Genomic DNA, 22,392 nt, shown 5'->3' with positions numbered 1-22,392 from the left:
ATCGTGAAAATTTCAGGGCTCCGGTGGAAAAAAAAGCAGAAAATGAATGTTTATTCATGGAATAAGAAATGTGCTCGGATTTAAGCTTCAAGGAGGCGTATTGAGTCCAAAATGCCTTGAGCGTGAGCGGCATCAACGACCCATTATGCGTGGGAATTTAGATCAAAATACCAGGGTACGCAAAACACCATGTCTATTCATGGAAAGCGCTTGTAGTTTAGTGCGCGTATGTATAAAACACGAAAGCTCTAATAATTGCTTAGTTTAGTTGTGAAATTATTACAGCTGCCCTTGTGAAGCATTTCTACATATATCTACGTCTACGTGTGCGTCACCGTGCCGTGTCATAAAAGGCATCGTAATATTCCTACCTTTCTCCCCTCACGTCAGTAATTACTATGGTTATACATCAGGCTATGCCTCAAAAAGGAGCCCTTACTGGAAAGCATCACGTCATAAGCGAGCTGGGGCCCACCGGAACAGGTAGTAGCACTTTCTCTATTCATAGAGGAACTCAGGCTGGCCATGGGGGAGGGTGCGTGGCACAGGAAATGATCAAGCGATCAGAGCGACCGTTCTCCCAAACTGGCCGCATCTGTTTTAACAGCAAAGCTGTTTAAGCTGAGCGTTATCCGTCCATCGCACCAAAAAACCTCGTGTAACGATGACGTCAGCTCGAGCTGTCTAGCAACCACTGCGGCCGCTGTGCATAGCTCCGCGTTCGTTTCGCTAGCCTAGGTATGGCTCCGCCGAGCCAAACCTGCGCCCGTAAAACCGTGACGTCACTGCGCGACACACGGTGTAAATTCTCGTGTAAAGCGGCGTGGTCGAGGTTTCGCGTGGCCTTGCGCCCCGTGAGCAGCTCCCAAAAATACCAAGGAAAAATACCGAGCGCACGTGAGCATGCGCCTCGCGAGGAGCGCCCGGCGTCGGCCGCTCGGCCTTCGAGAAAACTCTGCCCAGCGGTCGTGGCGTGATCTCCGAGGTGCTGTTGTCCTTCCCAGTTCCCGTGCGTTCGTGCCTGAAGTGGGGAGCACAGACGCCGAGTTGGCGTTACGGACGCTGAGTTCGTGAAGCCGGAGTTCGTGAAGCCGTGATAACGCGGTGCACTTTGGGAGAGATGCGAAAGCCTGCGGACTTTTTCAAACGATCCGGGCCTGCCAGTCATGGAGAACTTAGAGCGCAGAGTTCGGAAATCCATGTGACGTGCAACAGCCGGGTCTCCGACAAACGGAGAGGGGCTGCCAGCTCTGCTGTTTCTCCAGCCTTGCACCACTACTGCAAGCTACGCCAATTTTCTCTCAAGTACCTTTGCATAATAGGCGGGCAGCCCCGCTGCATGCTAGAGCCAAACATGGCACCACTGAAAGAACACGTCCTCACCAGCCCAGTAGGCTTGGAACACTCCAAGCTGACGATGGACTTCACGCTCTTCGAAGTTCGGCCGCACTTTCTGCTCAGGGTCTCCATCTTGAGCAACAGTTGGACCGTGAAGAGCGGTAACATTTAAATTCCTTTTTTACTACAGGGCGTACACACAAAGTACAGGTGGCACTAACTTCCCATTGCCTACTACGTTACTGGTGGAACAACGGAACACAAAAAATGCCACAGCCTTCAAGGTGCACGCGAGGAAATTCTCGCTCAGGGCTGCTGCAGTCATGAATGTTCTCAATTACCTGGGAACATTCCCTTGTATTAATTCCCTTGTTCGCAATATAAATGATTTGTTAGCTAATATCGTATCTAAAGTATGTTTTATTGCAGGCGAATGCGCCATTTATCGAAAAATTACGAACGACGCTCACGTTATTCAGCTTCAAGCTGACTTGGATAATCTCTCCGCTTGGTGTCAAAAATGGCAGATGCAGTTAAACATCTCGAAATGCAGGTCAATACGAAATTCCCGTAATAATCAGACAGCGCCCTCTTACAAGTATCTTGGCATTATTACTAACAACCTTACGCGGAACCTACATATAGAAAGCATAACATCCAAGGCTAACCAAACTCTAGGCTATCTCCGTAGAACTTTTTCTCTCGCATCTTTGTCGTTACTTTTATATACTGCGTACGTTCGCCCTAAATTAGAGTGTGCTGCTTCTATTTGGGATCCGGCTCACATGGCAATAATGGCATTTATACAGTTGAAAACAGCCAGCGTCACCCAAATAAAAAAAAAAAAAAACACTAGGACTTCAGTACCTCTCGACTCGCCGCAAACACTCACGAATTTACTCGTTCATAAAATTTATCACCATAACTTCACGTTGCACAATTCATGGACTCGTCCTCCACCTTACGTGTCAGCCCGCCGAGATCCCTCACAGAAAGTCGATGTACCTCATTCGAATACGTCACGCATTCACATCCTTCTTTCCAAAAACGTCCAAGGATTGGAACAATCTACCGAACTCATTAACAACTATTCAAAGCCCCGATCTTAAATTATTTAAGGAGGCTTTAAATAAGTCGAAATAAATTCCCACTCAGTGCCCGAATTGTATACCTTAGAGTGCTTTGCGCGATTGTTCTGTTATTCCTTTGGTAGTTCTTTACAAGAGTGTTCTATTGTTGCTGTTTAGTTACAAACAGTGCATCTGTAATCAATTTGTCTGTTGTAACCCCTCCCCTCTATAATGTATCTTACCCTGAGGGTAAACAAAATGAAATGAAATGAAACGAAGCAAATGCTTTCAGAGAGCACGACAAAGTGGTTGAGTGCTTCGGCCGAAACAATTTTACCGGGAAAGCGTGAGCCACAGTGTGCAGGACCGGCCTGGGGAAATACTGTTTGGCTCAACTCGCGGACGATTTCGTCGCACGTCGCGGTGAGCAGGGACCGATAATTGTGGCGTTTAAGTGGCCGAAGAAAGACAAATAGGCAGTGAGAAGTGGGTCATTGAAAGGGCTTATTTTACTGAGACGACGTTCCTCCGCTTATTAAACCGATAAACCACAGAGACAGCTTACAACACTGCCGTCTACCTCACCGCATATTCCAAGCTACGCACAAAGAGTTCAACAAAGGCGATGCCGGCTGGAGACAGCTGCAGGCGAGCTCCTTTCCACTTCAAATTGAGAATTCTCAATGCCACCCACTCTGCTTCGTCCACAACTTCAACACGCCATTAACGAATGCACTTTTTTTATCAAGAAACTTGACATATGTTAACATCAGGGCAGCCCTTTCCCCTACCCCGGACAACCGGCGATCGGCTGACCGGGTCTGACAGGTCAGAAGTAGGCCGCGAATAGCGCCACCGCAGCAGACATGAGGGCCCTCGTACGGGGACCAAAGCACTGCGTTAGGAAGAAATAAAACCACCGCCTTCAAACAAATTATTTGTCTTTTTGTGAAATCCAAGGACCAATAGCATACGCCAGTGGTGAGTAATCAAGATACATCAAAAAAGAAGGAAATTCAGCTCGATACGACGCCAAAAAGCAAAAAAAACAACCGGATGGAAACGTGATGGCGCTGAAAGACAACCAATGTCTCAGGGATTGCAAAGCGAAAACAGTGTTAAAAGAAAGGTTAAAAGAAGTTACACTTGCTCCTAGGGTTCATAGGTGCGCCTAGGGGGCATCGGAAAGCCCTAGAGAAAAGGCGGCTATGCGCCACGGGAACGTTGCACATGTCGCTGTTGCTGTCCGCGGCACACGTCATGAGGCAATACGAGATGAAGAACATCTGGTCGTCGCTGTACTGCTCCATGCCAAGTAGCCTGAAATCGTCCGCATCAAAATCGTCCTGACCTTTCTTGGGAAGTGAGCCGCGATAGGCGTGGAACCCAATGCCCACCGCAATTAGAAAAGACCGCAGCGGCACTGAAATCGCTACAGCTCGCTTCTCCGCCGTATTGTTGACATTTACGCTTGTGGTTCCTGAGCGAAGGTCGCAGTTCACTCGATCGCGGTAGCCACCCGACGGCACCCACCACGTGTAGTTCTCTCCCCTGTAGTTCAGCTGAACCCCGAGCTTGTCGAACGAGCGAACCACGGACGCCGCCAGGAGAGTTCCTGCAGAGCCGAACTTTGTCGCGAGCGTGCCTACGGCGTGCAACAAGGGTGGCTCCAGCACTCCGAGTCCCATGGAAACGCTGTTGTAGTAGTGGTGGTAGATTCCCGCTACGCGACCGTGGCTCGTGCCTTCGAGGCTCTTGACGTAAACATCGATGGATGCCTCATCGGTCAGTTTCTTTCGAAGCGCATCCGACACGTCGATGTAGTTCTGTACGAAAGAAGTGGTGCTGATCGCGGGAAAGTCGGCGTACAGCTCCCTCAGGCGTTCTTTTGAAAAGAAGGCGGCGGGGGGCAGTGTATCCATGTTCATGGCATCAAGTTTTAGAAAAAAGGCCTGCTTGATGGCATCGTGTATCCACAAAGCGTCGATGAAGTGCGATTTGACGGATCCCTTGATTCTAGCAAATAAGTCTGTCACATTAGCCCGCATCGATGCGTCGTAGCGCTGATAGATGTGCTTGGCTGAGACAGCCAAACCAAACAGCCCCTCAGTCAATTTCAGGCACGCCAACTCGCCCGGCTCCGGACGCTGCAACCTCTCCGGGGACCGTCGCAATTCTACTTGCCCGGTGAAAACCCAGAGGTGAGTGTAGATAAACACCCACGACAGGCCCATAAGAAGTGTAGAGTCGGATTTGCTGGAGTACTTTCGAAGCAAAGCGCCAAGATTCTGCAGTATCAGGACATCTTGAAGCACCACAGTCCTATTGGCGTGCCAGCTGGAGTGATCTCCGTAAACTTCGTTTAAGTACACATGCCACTGTGGCCTGCCGCGAATAAACCGACTGATGTCTCCCAGCGAGAAAGCCATTTCATTGGTAGTGTCGACCGGGGTCGTCACGACAGCTTTGTGGATGTTTCGGACAACTTCCCTGAGACTCGGGACTGATTCGTTACATCCGTTGGCGCTGAGAACATGGCAATGCTCCATGACAACTCGTGCGAAACCTTTTTCAGGCCACGTGGGCTCCAACGAGCCGCGACGTACGAAGAGTGTTTGACCCCTCCCTCCGAGTTGGCGCCAGGCCCGCGCGTAGAACAATAAGTGGATGTTCCATCGTATGGTCATGTTGAGCAAAATATGGAGAAAATCTTTGTCAGCTGGCTGAGGCAACTCGGGCCACATGAGGCCCATGCCCTGTTTAAATGCCTTGAACTGTTCAACCTCCCCAATTATTTCGACGTCGGAGCGGTTCCTTCTGCAGGTGTTGTAGAATTGCTGGACGATCGGAAGCACGGGGTCATTGTCCTCTTTGAGATCCCTTGCGGCGATGATGAACGACTTTGCGTACATGCGTTCAACCATGTTGCGTTCGCCCCACAGTGGCTTCCATGAACCGCAGACGAACGTGTAGAAGTTGTTACATGGGTTCACCGTGGCGTTCATGGAGGCCCTCAACTCCTTGACGTGCGAAATGCATCCCGGCCAGTCGCAGTAGCCCACGCTGACGGGAGCCCGCGCAAACATGGCATAAACGAGCAGGCCGCTGAGTACCATCAGCAGCAAGAAGGCGGCGAGGACGACGCCGATCAGTGCCGGTGACCTGAACCGGCGGGGCACGGGCGCCTGCAGTAGACACAAGAAGAAGCTGCTGTGGTGTAACGGAAAAACCAGCACGGCATGTATGCCTATGTGTGAAAACAGTTAGCCTATATCGGTAGACTACTTTTGCCCAGCTTGTTACGAAAATGGCTAAAGGAAGGCGTAAGGAGCAGCAGCGTACTGATATAATTCGTGCGACGTAACCACAATAACGCGACAAAAACACGCATAAAATGGGCGCAATGCACCAGTCCCTGAAGCCTAATTTTATTGGTTATGGGGCTTAACGCGCCGACGATCCACAGGCGATGACGTGCGCCGTAGTGGAGGGCTCCGGATTAATTTCGACCAACTGGGGATCTTTAACGTGCGCCGAAATGCCGTTTTTAAGGTACTGTCACTACCCGCAGATCATGCGAGTAGAATCCCACCCCACACATATGTGTGGGTTTGTTTTCTGTGTGAAATACTCTGATCTTTCCATTTTCACTTGTCGAAGCATCATTACGATGGGGTAAATACACAAAATTTAATTACTTGTGATCATTTTTTTTCTAAAATCTTTTTTGTTGGGCAGGAAAGGGCTATAACGCGTATTCAGGGTAGCCATGAAGGGATAACGCCTGCTTTTACCCCGCTGGTGCATGCGAGCAGGCGCGGCACGTATCGACGCGTGCTGTCTCTCATCCCGTTTCACAGCTCGCCCTATGTTCGACACTTCTTAGTATACTTCTTTAGTATACCTAAAACTTGTGATATACAGCATACATTTTATTCCTTATCCAATTTCTGCTTATTCTGTAAGAGTTTTTACACTTTGTATTTGGCAAGTGCAATTTTCTAGAACTAGCCCTGTTTTTAAGGGAAGGTTGACCTGCGTCAGGTGTTCCAATACCTTTTGCCTTCCTTTCCGCAGTTTTGCCTTTTCATGGAGGTATTGTGAGACACTTTGACCATGCTCCCTGTGCTCTCCACTGAGCCACTTTTACAAAAGTATTTGATGCTGAAAATAACACAACTATATTATTTTAGGCTTTTACAATGGGTTAAGCAAAATTATCCTTACTGTTTCGAGAATGCGCAAGAAAAAAGAATTATAAATATAACATGCGTCACCTGTGCAGAGAAACCTCAACAGTGAGAACAAATTATGGTAAACAGCACATCGAATATCAAGCACATGCATGATTAAATCATTTGCATGGTCTCAGACTTAATCACATTCATTCTAAAACCCAAATGAAGTACATCCTTCTATTCCATGACATTGAATATGTATAATAAAGTATATGTACTTAAAGTGCTTCACTTATCAATTTTTTTGCATGATGAAAGCGTATGGTATGTTTCTTGTGAAGTTCTACTCTGCCATTGTGCGAGTATTTAAAAATATATGAGTGATTTTTACAAGTTTTACTCCGTAATAGTGTAATTTTTAGTCTGTGTGTTATTGAGTGAAATGCTGCGATATTATATCTGATCATTGTTACTAAATTCCCTGTTTGCCCTGTTAGGTGCAGACACCCTTGTCAGGCTGTAGCCTTTAGCCTCTGCTCCCGTTCCTGTGAGGCTCAGAACAAATAAATTATTTTTCTTTCTTACTTTTTAATCAACACATCCCCGTAACCAGTACATTATCATCAGTGCTAGCTCCTATGACATCAGTGTCATCATCACCTGTACCAACGCCGCCTGTATTAACATTGCCTGACGCGTCGCGCGCTTTTCAATGGGAAGGGTAGGGACGCTTAGTTCAGGCACTGATCCGCTATGTGGCGCGTGCCGGCGGACATCTCGCCTTACGTCACTGCTCGCGAGTCGCGAACGCTGCACCCACTTCTACGACATGTGTCTGTCAGCTTGCCTGTTGGGCTTCAAGGGCCGTTTCGCTTACATCTTAGCCGCGACGGGGCGCTAGTTCTGTGGCGCACTGGGGATCTCCTTCAACGTGTCGCTCGCTTCATACTTGCTGCATTTTTCCAAAGATAAAGATGGAGGCGGACTGAAATACTCTAAGAACATACTGATTGTCGGGTAGACATATAGCTAACAGAAAAACGATATTTTCGAATGGGGCAGCCATTATTTTACTGATGTTTTTCTTTCTGGAGTATTTAGAGAAGAAAAAATTGCGTGCACGTTTTTTGTTCAGGCGCTCAATTCTACGATTACTTTCCAATAATATCACGTGCTTGTAAACTTCAGAAAATTACAGGAAACAAAAGGATAACCAGCTGCGATCCCGCCACGCTGTCCGGGCGCTTCTACAGTACAGTCCTCAATTTTAGAAGTGCGTACCGATGCGGAGTGCGAACAGGGGGGGGGGGGGGGGGGTCAAAACAATACCTAAATGCGGAGGGGATAGAAAGGGGATGCCCCACTCAGAAAATTTCAGGGCCTGTGATCCGAGTAGATAAGCGCGCAAAGCCAGCATCAGCTTGCGGCAGCGCAAGGGATTTTGCTTCGTGACAAATGAAGTTTTATCTGTGACAGACCAAGCCAGACAGGCATGGTGAAAAACAAGAAGGCGTAGGAGCGCCGCCTCGGGAACGCTAAACATACTTTCCACTATTTTGCATAGTTTCCGAGAAGCGGCGCTGGCTGGCGGACACGAAAGCACGCTGGAAGGCTACGGAGCGGGGAAGGGTAGGAGAGAGCAACAGGAGAGTGGCTGTTTGGCCATTTTTCGCTTACGCGTCAGGCACTGTTTATACAGGCGGCGTTGCCTGTACATAATCATCATCACCACTTTGAGGGTTCCTTCTCCCAATTGCTCTGATAAACTATCACGCCTACCGTCGTCTCTCATTATTGGAAATACGACGATGATGATTGTGATGATGATGATGATGATGATAAAGATGACGATTTTCGACGCGAGAAGCGGTGTTCGACGCGAGAAGCCATGGCACCGCAGAGATTATTTGGCCCAGCGCTCGCCGAATTGTCGCAGAACTGTTTGATGCGTCATCGGTGTGCAAATCCGCTACATGTGTATTCATTAATTCCAAGACATCGGATTGGCGCCTAGTTAAATAGATTATGAAGGCGACTGCTTTTACGTCCAATTTTTAGGAGAGGCGACAGAGGCGTTCCCTAAAAAGGGTGTAAAGTACGTTATCAAACAGGCAGCGCGAACGCCTTAAAGGGATGCAGAGCGATAGTACAGCTACAGTGATATGGAATATTGCAATAGTGGAAAAATAATTAAGGACCTTATGCTAAAGGGGATAATATCGCAATTCAAAAATAATGCATTTTGATTGGCAGGCACCGAAGCCAAAAAAATCCGCAAGGGTGCTGCTGTAAAACACTGGAAGGAATACAGCGCAGTGGACATTCTACTTGCGGCCACGGTAGCGGGCGGGCGTGGGAGTCGAAGTCCTGCTCCGTTGGAACAATGATACCGGCCCAGCCGAGCAACGGAAACAATCCAACGGTAAAGGATCACGACCAATAGTAGGTTTTTGCCTACCGGACGCACTGCTTTGAACCCGTTATTTTTTACACGGCGACGTGCAGGCTAGACCGCTCAAGGTCGACGATTTCTTGAAGGCGCTCGTGCGGACTGGTCTGCTCTACAAGGTTGTCGCCCACGGCCTCACTGAATCAAACACGAGTGGGCGATATCTTTTTACAGTGCCTGAGTCACATAGAGGGTGTTGGCTAATGCCACCGAGCTGCAAGTAAACGTCGGGCGTTGAGCCACCATCGACCCGCAGGACCAACAGGATAAACTGCACTGGTTCTTGCACGGCTTCGCAGGCGAGGGAATTCGAGCTCCTCCCGCACCGTACGGTGCAGTGGCTTAGGTGAACCAAGAAAGATGTCGCATCCAGGGCGCTCGACAAATATTCAACAACAAAGCCAGGGCTGCCGAAGATTAAAAGTGGCCGTAAAGTTGGAAAACCTGCCGCACAAGACCAGGGATCCGGGAGAGCTGGCTCCTTTTGTGTCGCCGGTACGGATGTCGCTCCAACGGCCGGCCATGATCACCATGACTATGAGATTCCCCGCTGTTCAAAGTGCCGGCGGTTTGGTCACGTCAAGACACAGTGCGTGGCCTCGTGCGAGTCAGTGGCGGGGCCCGCGGACATTGAGAAAATGTCTGAGCTCCTAACGGACGTTGCCGAAGCCGAAGCACAATGGGCGTGTGGTACGGAGCCTCCAGAACGTATACTGTTGTGGCATCACAAGAAGCCAACGTCAACGAGGCAAAAAAGGCCGAGGCCTCTCGAGCGACGAAAATCGCTTGGCTGCACAAGGTTTCCCAGACACCGATGGATCGAGAAAGCGGCCGCAACTACGGACAACGGCGGAGCGGCAACTTAGGCGGGACCAGCCAAGCACCACGACGCCGTTGGAAATCAGGAAATCAAAACATAGGTACTCTGAACACCGGAGAGCTGCCAGCGGAAACAACTCAAGTACGGAAGCCGTCTTTGGGAATGGTGTGCAAAAAATACACACGACAGAGGAAGAATGATAGGACGTCTGTTTTTCGTCTGTACGTCTACGTTTGTGTCTATGACCATACGACTGGCTAATTCGCCAATGTCGCTTACTGACCATCTACTTGCCGCATGCAGAATAGAACACAAAAAACGTCGAGGCAATTTCACATGACATTTCAAGAACACTAGCAGCTTTTGTTCGCTTTGAATTAGGGAATTCGCGGTGACGTAGTAAAAGAAAACTTCTGAAGATCGAGCACCGAAGCCATAATACTGTATCGGAAATGTGAGAGGTCAAAAATAATCAGTTAAAGCCATCAAGCGGGCCAGTTACATGAGGCGCGAACAATGCTACAGAAGCTGACGGAGCAGGAAAATACATCGCCTCCCTTATTTAAAGATGACATCGGGCAAATAAAACAAAACTGGAAAGAACAGACGAACAAAGTTATCACAGAGCACATGTACGAGCAATAGCTGACCAGGCGATAGCAGGTGAGAGGTCTATACAAATAAGTCCTGGGGGCTAAAGGAAGCGCACGCTCGACGGAACCACACAGGCGAGACCGACTGGAAAGGTATACAAAAGTTTTAGTATTGTTCCGATAAAACACGAGCTACACCCGTTTCGCACAAGCATACTCCCCCCGTAGAAGCCCTCACAAGTTACAACAGGCGAGAATTTCTCACTGTTCACAACACCACGGTGAACCAGCTATGACAAGGAAATTAAACTCGGCGTAATAATAGAGTCGTCGTAGAGGCCAATTTCAATGTTTTTTTTTTTCCTGCCACGATATCGGGGTTACTTCTAGGGCTACGGAAGGTATTTGAGAAAGTTGGTTTTGCCGCAAAGCGTTTTCTGCCGGCGTACCGTGACAATAAGAATTATCTTGGAAAGAGAAACATCGTAAATCAGTCCCGAGGTTGTTAGGATCGATTGCGTGAAGATTATTCGCGTTGAACCACTTGAGCGGCTTCAGTCAGATTCAGAGAACTGCAGCTAAATAGGCAGCGAATACTTCAAGCGGGATTGAATATTTCCGAATATTTTCCCTCCCTCTCCCTCTGGACAGTTCCCAAGAAATGCGCACTGCATGCACCATTTATTTCTTTTTTTTTTCGTTTTCCTAAAACTGCTATAGTCACGTAATATCCTCATTTTACTCGCACTTGAACACTAACAAGAAGAAAACCCAATCAATTTGTCTGGAAATCATCGTTTCTCACCGGGGAGGCGGCGCGTAGAGGAAAGGGATCATCAGGTGAGGCGACCGCACTTGAAACCCGTAACTGCAAACAAACAAAAAACATCATTGGTCTCTCCGAGAGCCCATTGGTTTAAAAATATGGCCCTTCAACCATTCGGCTATAGTTTCACATAAAGCAGTTTCTGCGGTTTCGGTAACTGCACTTAACCCGCCGCGCTGGCTCAGTGGCTAAGGCGTTGTGCTGGTGAGCCCAAGGACCCGGCTTCGATCTCAACAAAGGGGCGTTTTCACTTTTCGCCTCCATCGGAAAAGCCGCCGCCGCCGCCGAGAATCGAACCCGCGTCCTTGGGCTCAGCGGTGCAATGGCCTTTGCCACTGAGCCATCGCTGCATATTTCATAGAGCGCTCTAGGAAATACGTTAGCGTATTACGTCATATTATGTACAGTTCATATCAAGTGCGCAAGACGAGTTAGAACATTGCCTACACGACCCAAATATGGGAACTGACCGCAAGCCGCGGTACAGCGCAAATGAGCGACGAGCAATGTTCAAAGGGTTAACAGTAGTCACTCCGGTTTCACAGCCACTACAGTGAAACACGGATCCGGCATTTGAATTACGAACTCGTTAAAGGGAGAATGTTAATTCCTGTTCTCTTTTTTTGCGAGAATACTAATGATCCAAAACTAAGCACGGGACTTCACGAAAATCAGTTATGTGCTACAGGCCCCAAATGACTCACCTTCTGTTCAACGGTTTTCGGTGCTGAAGGATCGCTGGTGCTTGTGGGGCGGTCATTGCCCTTCTTTCGCGATTCCACTAAAGGATTTTTCTGCAGACACACATGCACATGGCGGTACGATTAGACATTCCTCAACCACCAACTCCGCAGCCGGGGGCCAGCACACCAAGTGTAACTCCCGTAACGGAAGGCGTAGCCTCGCCCCACGTATGCTCACCTTGGACGCCTTGGAAGCCCGTCGCGCGGCTGCCGTAGACCGAAACTGCGGGTGCACTGAGAGGGAGCGTCGGTGCGATATGGCCTTGGACTGCCTGCTCTTGAAAGGGTTTTCTCCGCTTCGGCCGCCTTTAGTAGACATTACGGCGAGACTCGAGTAAGGGTTGCTGTAAACGTGAAACACCGCTTGACAATAAACCGATTGGGAAAAGCAGGAGTGAACCCCAGCTGGAAGTCGGCGCCTGGTGCTGTAACCTGATCGCGTGCTCTCGCACCTCTCCGCCGCGTGATTCCTCCTCTTCCTTCCCTCCGCAACCTCGCGATGATGATAGTTACCACGGCCAATGCGATGCCATCCACGGAAAAGCCTCGTAAACACCGAAAGGGAACTGGCCAGATCTGAAGCCGGCAACAGCGACCCAGTTGGGCGTGCATGGGGAATAAGGGTTAGCTTGCAGAATAGCACAAAGCAAGGATCTGCTACGTAGTAACGGCCTGAGTTGCGAACTAATTTCGTGGCCCCAAGAATTTAACGTTGCCTGGCGCACAAACATATACGCTTGATCAGTTGAGCAACTCGTGATCTATAAAAAAGCCGCCCGCATCTTCCCACGGGGGGAACTCGAGTAAATGCGTCGCATCTAATCGAGTCAAGCAAAGCGTCACGTCAAGCGAAAGCCAAGCAAAGACGCCCTTGACTGAATTCCGAACGTGCGCTCCGCCGCTTATATACGTTGAGGGGACTGCGTAAGCCGGTCCCAGTCGACGACGTTGGCGTACTTGTAAAGCGGCGTGGACTCTGGGTGTTTGAGCCAAGCGCGGATGTTGCTTCGCCGGAGAACGGCACACCGGTATATGCGCAGCGCGCCCGAAGGAGAGGAAACCGCGGAAGAGAGAGTACTGCACATGCGCCGGCCCCAGCGCGTCTGCCGCGGCTATGACGCAACACAATCCAACAAAATCCACTTTAATCCAATCCAATCCAATCCAATCCAAATTCAATCCAAGCCAAGCCAATCCAATCCAATCCAAGCCAATCCAATCGAATCCAATCCAATGCCCCTCGCGAGAGAGTGTTCGCTATCGCCTCGACTCGACGCGCATGCGCAGTGAGCGTGCGGACTACGACTACGGACGTCAACGCGGGTGACATCGTGAGTTACTGAAATGATCTGCATTTAAAATGTCTAAGGCTCCAAAGTAAATAATAAATGACGCAACGGACGGGCAATGAAACGACATGTAACGGCGCCCCCAAGTGTGACTTTCCAGCTCGCCTTCAATGGCTTCAGAAGCCCAAAAGTGCCAAATGACGTCAAGTACGGCTGCTTGCTGGTGGAATTCTCACTGCACAGAAAGCAAATTGACAAGTGCTTTGAATATGCCGCGGTCGGCCCACAGAATGGACGTTTGCCCAAATCCCAGGAACCGGATCTGCCGCGGCTGCGGAATACAGAAGCAGCGAGAAGACCACGACCAGAACTGTAAACCAAAGTGCAGCCTATGCGGCGGAGAGCACCTCACGGCAGACGAAGTACGTAAAGTCAGCTACAAGACCCCGTACGTCGTGCACAAGCGATTATGGGAGAGGCAAAAGTTAGCCTACGAAGAAAGTTCCAGAACACTGCCTTGTCGAGAGGGGACGCCAACTGCGCCGGAGTCCTCTCCCCGTCAACAAGAGCGCCAGGGCCGGCGTTCCTCTCCAGGGGGAGGGAAAGAAGAGGAGCAATAACTGTGCCTCGAGACCATGTTCGAGGACGTCATCGCCAGGCGTCGATACCAAGGCTTGCAGGCTTGAGTCACGCTCGAAATCGAATGGTGATGGTGGTGGTGGTTGTTGTGGGACCAGGCGGCGTTAGCCTGGCTGGATATGCCGGCAATTGCTCCGCCCAAGCTCCTCCTAATTAGCCAAAGGTAGTGTCCTTTTACCACAAGTTTGCCAGCTCCGTCCCTTCAAGGAAGTTCAGGAAAAGGCGTGACACGTCTCTTCGCAGCATCCAATGTCCCCTTGGAAAGACGATGTGGTCCAGAGTGCTGTGTGGGGCTGCCAGCTTTCGAATCGCTGAGAGCATTGCAGTCCGCTCGACATCATGCTCTGGGCAACACATTACGTAGTGGTGTACATTCCCTATCACAGCATATGCCGAACACAGAGGTGATCGCGCGAGGCCCACCTTGAATAGCCATGCTGTGGTCTTCGCTGAGCCCGTTCGGATGCGGTATAGCAATGTTGCCTCCGATCTTGTAAGCCCCTTTGTGACGCAAGGCTGGTCATAGGGATTTTCCAAAGACTTGAAATGCTCGGCCACTGTTCGCCTGAAGTCGTTCCAGTGATTGGGGGAAACTTTAACTGCCGGTGCAAATTGCAGCGCACTCCGTGCAATCTGATCAGCGGTCTCATTGCCCTTGACGCCAACATGGGATGGAATTCATTGAAATCGCACATTGAAACCCTTGCTGCTAAGTTCTTGCACAAGCCGTAAGGCACGCTGGCAGTCCTTTTTCGTGGGGATCCCACGCTGCAAAAGTTGTAGTGCTGCTTTTGAGTCAGTCAGAATTACAACTTCCTGCGGCTTATACGACTTAAGTTTTCTCAAAGCAGCCGCGATGGCAATGCACTCGGATTCGGTGGAGGACACCACATGACCCAGGCGTGCTGCCCAGGAAAACTGGGCATCAGGAATGATATACGCCGCTGCACTAACCCCTCTGTACGGATCGACTGAGCCATCCGTAAAAATTTGAAGGTGATTGGGATAAGTGTTCTCCAAATGTTCAAGAACCAAAAATCTGGCTGCTTCCACTGGCGTGTTTCGCTTGACTCTCATGTGAGGGACATGTAGCTGACACTGCTGGCTTTCGTAAGACCATGGCGGCATTTAGATGGGAAGTTTCCCCGGCCACTGATGGCACAATATTCTCAGAGTGTTAAGAGCAGTGTGCGCATGAGAGGCCATCCTTGATCGAAGCCGCCGTATTATTGCTCTTCCAGCACTGGTTTCCCCAAGACGCATTACCTGCGTCAGTAACCTCTGTGACGCTATCAAGCGGAGTGTAGCAGACTGGCTCTCCCGTATTACTTCTCGTTTGCCGCTCCCTGAGGAACTCCAATTGCTATCCTCAGCCCTTTCCTATGCAACGCTTCGAGGCGCTCATACTGGGATTCTGAAGGGGAGATCAGAGGCAAGTGATAAAGAATGCGACTCACAATCAGAGCTGAGTGCAGCTTAATCATCGACGCCGGGTGATTCCCCCACTTAGCTCCAGCAATCTTCCTCAAAATGTTCACACGGGGAAGCAGAGCCGAAACAGTCATGTCGACTGCCCGTCGCCAATACAGTCTGCTGTCGAGGGTGACACCAAGGAACCGCACGTGAGTGGCTTGACGCATAGACAGGCTGCCCAATGTTAAATTAACACGAGTGGACCGTCACCTGTTCCCAGGGAAAAGACCAAAACAGGACTTCTCGGCCGAGAGCGTCAGTCCGACGGAGGACAAATATTTCTGTATGGTGTGAACACTCCGTTGAGCCATCGCTGCCAGTCGCTTATGTTGATATCCGGACAACCAGATGCAGACATCGTCCGCGTACACGGATACTTGAGCTCGTTGTCGAAGTTCCTTAAGTGCTGCAGGTAGTCCAGCCATAGCCACAATAAAAAGAATAGGGGACAAAACACTACCCTGGGGAACCCACCTCAGACGCTTCTTTTTTCGCTTAGCACACTCCCCAACCGCACTTCCATGTACCGGTCTGTGAGAAAGCCGTGAACGAAGCGAAGAAGGTTTCCTGACACCCCCATTGCATGTAGTATGTCCACTATTGCTTGTCTCAGGACACAGTTGACCAGGAGCAGTACGGCGAATTCAGCGGATCGCAGGAAAACAGGTGGGTTGGTCAACAGGGTTTTCGGTCGCTCACAGCAGCGACAAATAATTCCCTCCTCTTACCCCTCCTATCCAAGTAGAGACCACAAAGAATGCTCTAAACTTAGAAAAGAATGTGCGAGCTAAATGACCTGATAATACCCCAAGGGCGGGGGGGGGGGGGGGGGGGCGGCAACGTAGAACCGGCTCCGTCCCAAAGGGCGCCTCCGACTGCACCACAGCAACCGGAACCTGCAAACAATTATGATCATGCTGTCTCAAATTTCAAATCAACAGGCTAAGACCAACAATCAGGCAGTAGCCCTACTAAGGAAATGGCTCAAATCAACAATCAAGTAGGTCAGTAGGTAAATGTTGAAGTCGGACTGAAAGTCCCAGGTGGGAGAGAATGGCTCTGCCCACTTTTATGGCTCTCTGTGTCGCACTCTTTGGCTTTAAAGGTAGGTCTCGATAAACTCTTCTGCGGTGTTGTAGATACCAAGCTTGAGGAGTCAGTCCGTGGAGGTATTTAGTGGGAGTCCGATGGCTTGCTTGTAGACTTTCCGGATTATTGCCTACTTTCTTGAGTTCTACCACGGGCAGAAAAGCATATGGTATTGAGTAGGTGATCCGGGATATGATGAACGCTTGAACCATGAACCAGTCGAAGCATGTCCGCAACCCCCATGGCTCGCGTTTTGGAGGAAATGTGCCTGATCACGTGGGATACTTATTGTGTACTCTGTTTTGGCTTATTGATTAAACTGGAAGATGTACGGACTGCTTGGAAAGTCGTGCTAAGGATCTTGAGTTGAGAGGGTATGATGGTATGGCCATCCATGTGGAGGATACCAGTAGCAGTTCAGACTTTTGGGGGGCACAACTAAGACTGCACGATTGGGCGTAGTGGTTCACTGTGTCCGCGGCCGTCTGCAATCGGTCTGGATCTCCCCTACAGATCCAGTAAAAGACCAGATCGTAATTTCGTCCGCATACAGGCCGTGCTGGATACTCGGTATGTCGTTTAGGAGGGAAGGAAGGCCGAGCAAGGGTGATGTCCTCTTACCCTTGCTGTTTACAGCAGGGGCGATAGGACTGCCCCCTCAGGTGTTCCACGCCCACCCAGAGAAAAAAGATCGGTGGCGTGGTCCTCGACGTTGAGGGTGGTTTGTCTGTTGGTGAGAAAGTCTCGGATGTACTGATAGGTTCTTGCGCCACAGCCGAGGGAGTTCAGTCGAAGCGAGACGGCGCTGTGCTCACATGGTCAAATGCGCCTTTTAGGTCTAGTGCCAAAATGGCGGTAGAAAAATTTCGTGAATATGTCCCTGCAATGGCCGATTGTTAATGACCTGTACCTCAGCACTTCGATGCTCGCTGCGGGCATCAGTCGCAATCATGCATGCTGCCACCGTATTGTCTTGTGACTTGAGATTTCTGCATTTTTGCGTGTGCGCGTCACAACATGCAGTGGTTTCTCTGAATACTTTGGAAGCGCGAACGCTGTACCAGTACATGATCGCACGCTTGTCCACAGTTTTGCATTTCTTTTTTGCATTTTGTCGGGTAGTAACGCAGTAAAGTCAGTAACGCAAGAGAAGAGGCGAGAGGTGTACGTGTGGCGGAAGGCAGAAAAGCTTCAGGAGACTCGCGCTCCTGCCGCCAACATTCGGTTTCCCATATGCTACAGCCTTATTTACATGGCTCGCTGTCAACAATAACGATATTTTTATGACCAACTGCTAAACGGGACTCCCTGTTCGACGTCCCAGGCTTTTAGATACAGCCCCTCGTTTCAATCAATAAGAACACAGTGTTTAGAGTGTCGTCCGACGACATTCGAATATTTAACACTAGGCTAGCACCAGCCAACGCGTCTGACGTGGTAGTCTAGAGGATCCATCGTAGCTCCTTGATCCGAAGGATGGTTGTTCGAGACCGGCTCTTGCCTCGGTTGTTTCTTTTTTCATCTTTAAATTGAAACTGTAATTTTTATGCCTTATTTTAGTTTGGGGTTTTTAATGATTTCTTTGTGTGCGTTGCGTTATCTTATGTTATGTTTTGGTTAGGGTGCCCAGCTTTACGTTATCTAGAGGTATGTAGTGCCAGACGCGGCAATTTTGTCACGAAACACCGGTGGGCGTCGATATAGTGGATGCTTATAATACCGTCGGACGGCACTCTAGACACGGCCTAATAAGAATGACCTTGGTTCGACCACACGCAACTCCAAATGTTTCAAGCAACTAACTTCTTTTCATGTAAAAATTTTCGAAATATTTACGGTGGTACGGTTTGCTTTAAGTGGGTCTAGCTTTCCCGGTGCTTAATGGGTGCTGTGCGACATGCATGCAGGAAGGGCAGGCTCTGTATTGAGAAGAACTTCTTGCTGGGCTAGTTGGCGAATAGATGCCATGATTTGAAGCGCAACAAAAACACACGGACGAAGAACAGTGTAGACGAGACAGGCGCTAACTTCCAACTACTTTTATTCGGCTACGCATGTGCTTATATCCCTAGGAAAAAAGACGGCGAGAAAGAAGGAGCGTGCACATACACAGATGATAACAAAACCAGATATGTCTACAGCACTTTTTTCAGAAAAACCATTTCGCTACTATACAGAGCAATCGAGGTATCACTTATACAGTCATTCGCCCTCTCCCTGATATAAAACGCTTCGGTTAATTCCCTCGCAGCTCTGTATTACTGGGGAAATGTGATGTAGCCACAGGTGAAAAGGATTTCGAAGAAAAGTCACGAATGAATGAAAGCAGTTACAGTTATCTTAGTTTAACAATAACGCTCAGACAGAGCGTTATTTGATTTGACAGACATTTGATTGACGTTGGGAAAGACAGCAAAATCTGGACAGACGGTTAAACCGCGACACTAGCAGGTTATCGTGCTAGAGCAGCATACATTCCTTTATTTATAAAGCATTCTGCAATACCCGAATTTGGTACGTGCACGACCGCCATGCACGCGCTCGCGAGCTCAGCGCGTCCAGACCAGCCGTGGTATACGTGCTCCTCTGTGGGTATGCATCACATTCGTAGCCATCTAAGTACGCACAAAACATTCACATTTCGAGCACAGGTTGCTTTGGGTCGACCATTGGAGTGCTTGCGCTCTAATTATACGTTGACTTATTTGTTCATTACTTTGTGCTCGCGCCAGCCGTGACTGTGTACCAGCGCGTGTTAGCCCAGTGCCCCAGCGCGGGCATATGCTTGTAGGCTGTAGGTATGTATGAATGCCATACGTCACGCGTGCAAATTTCCTTTTCATCTATTGGATGCTTATTGCTAGATACACCTCGCCTTATCTTTCAAATTTCCGGCTGCACCCGTCGCGGTGGCTCTCCCTTCATTCGAAATTTCAGGGCACAGTAAGAATTCCCAAGTTGCTTAAGTTCATTTCTTGCCGTTCATCATTTCTTGCCGTTGACTTCTTGCCGGGTCGGCTTTGACGCGTAAAACACGAACTTTAATTCTGCTACTATGCGTCATCTTGCACAAATTTTTACCAAGAAATTTCTTCTTGCCTTCCTATCTGCCTACCTCTGGGCACTTTCTGGAATGCCGGCGATTCTCCCGAATGGTAAATTATAAAAATTTCGCAGGATCCTTACGCGTGAAGTAAATATACAGGCCCACCTGCATGGTGTGACACTTTCATGGCAACGTGTGGTGATTGGTCCAATCTCCTTCTTAATTATTACGAAACACAGCGACAACTTAATGTATGGTTTAACGCGCCGACGAAACGCAGGCGATGAGGCGCACCGTAGTGCCGGGCAACGGATTAATTTTGACCCCCTGGGGATCTTCAACGTACGCCAAAATCTCGTACACATTGGCGTCCTTGCTTTTCGCCTGCACCAGAAAAGCGGCCGCCGCGGCCGGGAATGGAACCCGAGTCCTCGTGCTCAACTCAGCGACAACTCATTCTGCTAACCTTCCGAGGGTAAGTTGTATGGCGTTGTCATTAGAGGAGCATGCAACGTTGTGCCGCACCGCCTTTCCGCAGGGCATCCTCTGCCATGAGCGCAAGTAGAACTCTGGACTGGGGTAAACTGGGAAAACGTTTATTATAGGTCCCCCAGGGGAGGGGTGGGGAGGGGGGAAGGGGGGCAAAATTTTAGATTTTACTGCAGCCCGGGGCTGTCCGATCGGTTTGACGCTCGATGGCAGTTCACATACTGTCGAGACCAACTCAGGGCGCATGCGCGGCGCCTTTCCTCTCTCAGCGCTAAGACATCCTACAGCTCTATACAAAGATAGTTGGAAGGTTATGCTTCAACAGCACCACACCGTCATTCAATTGAACCGTATGGTTTATTCCCAGCTCAAACTGGGGCGCCTGGAGCCAGCTTACATATGGGCAACACTGTTTCGGTGGCTGCGGGATGTTCCCACCGAATCTGTCGTCACCGCCTGAGTAATCATCATCATAACCATCATCACCATCATCATCGCACGGACGGAAAGAAAGAGGAGGAATAACGAGGTGCACACGCACGAGATTCCAGCGACGACAACGACGACGGCTTGCTGAGGAAAGCAATACGAATACGAACACAGCTATTGCTCCTGGACGCCTATACTACCATCCGCAACTCACTCGCCCTTTTATCGACTGAATCAGCTGCCATCCTCCGCAGTAGGATCAGGTTCCCGTCAGCGAATAGACCTGGTCAAGCCTCGCTGTAATGTCCACTGCCGGAGCCTCCAGGACCGGAGACAAGGGCAGGTGGTCCAAGGCCCAACGCCGGCTATGCCAGTCACCGAGGCGTCTGTCTTCAAAACAGCGGCCGGCCTCGCAGGTAATCAGACATGGATGTACTTTCGTTAAAGCAGCGCAAGGTTACGTCGCGCCAACAAACTACAGCTTCGTGGAGATATCCTTGGTGTGCTACGTGTATTGAAGATGGCTGAGGAATGTCTAATCGTGTAATGCCGTGCCTGTGTGTCTGCAGAAAACAAACAAAGCTGACGAGTCACCGAGGAACACTGATGACCGTCAGGCCCGGGACGACCAGACCACGCCTTCTACCTCGGGTCGTTTCCCTCAACCCAAAAGGGTTGAATCAGAGGTGGGTTTTTTTTTTTCTTTTCTTTTCGGAAGCTTCCAGTGCGTAATTTTTAGCGACCTCTCATCGTGCAAAAATAAAAAGCAGAAATCACCACTGTTTTCAGTTGCGCCTAAAAAACCTCTAGTTTGAGGATATTGGCTGGGCGAACAGTCTGCCTTTAATCTCATAAACATTGTTCGTTGCTCACCTGGGCTAATGAGGGCTGAGGATCGGTTCGAATGTGTGGCTAAAGCAAGCACGATGTTCTTTCAGATTGAGAATTCGATGCCAGCAGGCATGACCTGACATAATACGTCAATGTATGTTTTAGACCATGTGCGCGTAAGCTAGTCCAGCTGCAATATATAGCTCCCTCCAATTCTTAGTATTAGTGCGCGTGCCACAACCAGTAATTTATGGGGGTAATAAATTTGTTTTGTTGGGGAAGGTGTTAATAATCTTCGCGCCTCGCGTTCTGGACGCCCACATGTATGCCACCCAAAACCAAATTTGCCCAGTTCCTTTTTCAACTTGATTCGCTGTTTTTATTCTTTGAGATGGCGGCCATTTTGTTTGCCGTGTGTGAGTCAGGGGCGCCGGCTTTTCGACAAACAGAGCGAAGAAATGTTTTCGAATTAAAATGTTTTCTTCCCGTTGACCTTGTCCGAAAGCTGATTTTCTCGGGACGTGCACAAGGCAGGCAACCGGAAGTTAGCCCCAATTAGTCATGCCGCATTATCCCGATTTATTTGGAACCACACGAACGGTTCAACAAGAATACTTTCGCGATTCAGCTAAAAGCGTTCGGAGGGGTCTCAGAGGTTTCTCTTTTTTTTTTTTTTTTTCTTTGCAGCGACCGCGTCCGTATCTTGGCACCGTCACCGATTCGTTCCCTCCACGCGTCACTTCGATGGTAAGACAAGCGAACTAAGTTCGAAAATGTTGACAATATTTCTTAATTTGTGGTGTTTAATAAGAAAAGAAAAAAACTTTTACTTGAATATTGAACCCTTATAAGGCAACGGGAAAAGAATTTTTGGAAATTCCGAAGTTGGAATGACATGGTCAGAGAATCTGTGAACAGTTTTCTCCTCACATACACCTCGCCGTATGTCCAATCTGTCTAAATTGGTTTTAGAGGGAGGCTGTATATGTCTTAATTTTCCGGTGCTTTTTTCTGGTCCGTCATGGCGTCAAGAAGACGCCATACACATCTTTTGCTCCTTCGATTCTTCTTGTCGTTAGAAAGCTTAGGG

At 49.3% G+C, this 22,392-nt stretch overlaps 1 protein-coding gene across 3 annotated transcripts in view; it reads right to left on the bottom strand.

Moving 5' to 3' along the window:
- Positions 1-2,338: 2,338 nt before the first annotated feature.
- Positions 2,339-22,392, bottom strand: part of LOC144152225 (neprilysin-1-like) — a 67,725-nt gene continuing 47,671 nt past the window's right edge. For all 3 annotated transcript variants that reach the window (XM_077683458.1, XM_077683457.1, XM_077683459.1), the window contains 4 exons: positions 12,196-12,361; positions 11,979-12,068; positions 11,254-11,316; positions 2,339-5,593 (listed from right to left, as the gene is read on the bottom strand). In XM_077683458.1, the coding sequence (XP_077539584.1) occupies positions 3,539-5,593; positions 11,254-11,316; positions 11,979-12,068; positions 12,196-12,361 (2,374 nt within the window). In that variant the 3' untranslated portion in view covers positions 2,339-3,538. The remainder of the gene's footprint in view (positions 5,594-11,253; positions 11,317-11,978; positions 12,069-12,195; positions 12,362-22,392) is intronic.

This window comes from Haemaphysalis longicornis, unplaced genomic scaffold (assembly GCF_048455015.1).
Source record: "Haemaphysalis longicornis isolate Haplotype H1 unplaced genomic scaffold, Haemaphysalis longicornis Haplotype H1 scaffold_9, whole genome shotgun sequence".
In the NCBI taxonomy this organism is placed as follows: Eukaryota; Metazoa; Arthropoda; class Arachnida; order Ixodida; family Ixodidae; genus Haemaphysalis; species Haemaphysalis longicornis.
This window is presented reverse-complemented; position numbering and strand designations above follow the sequence as displayed.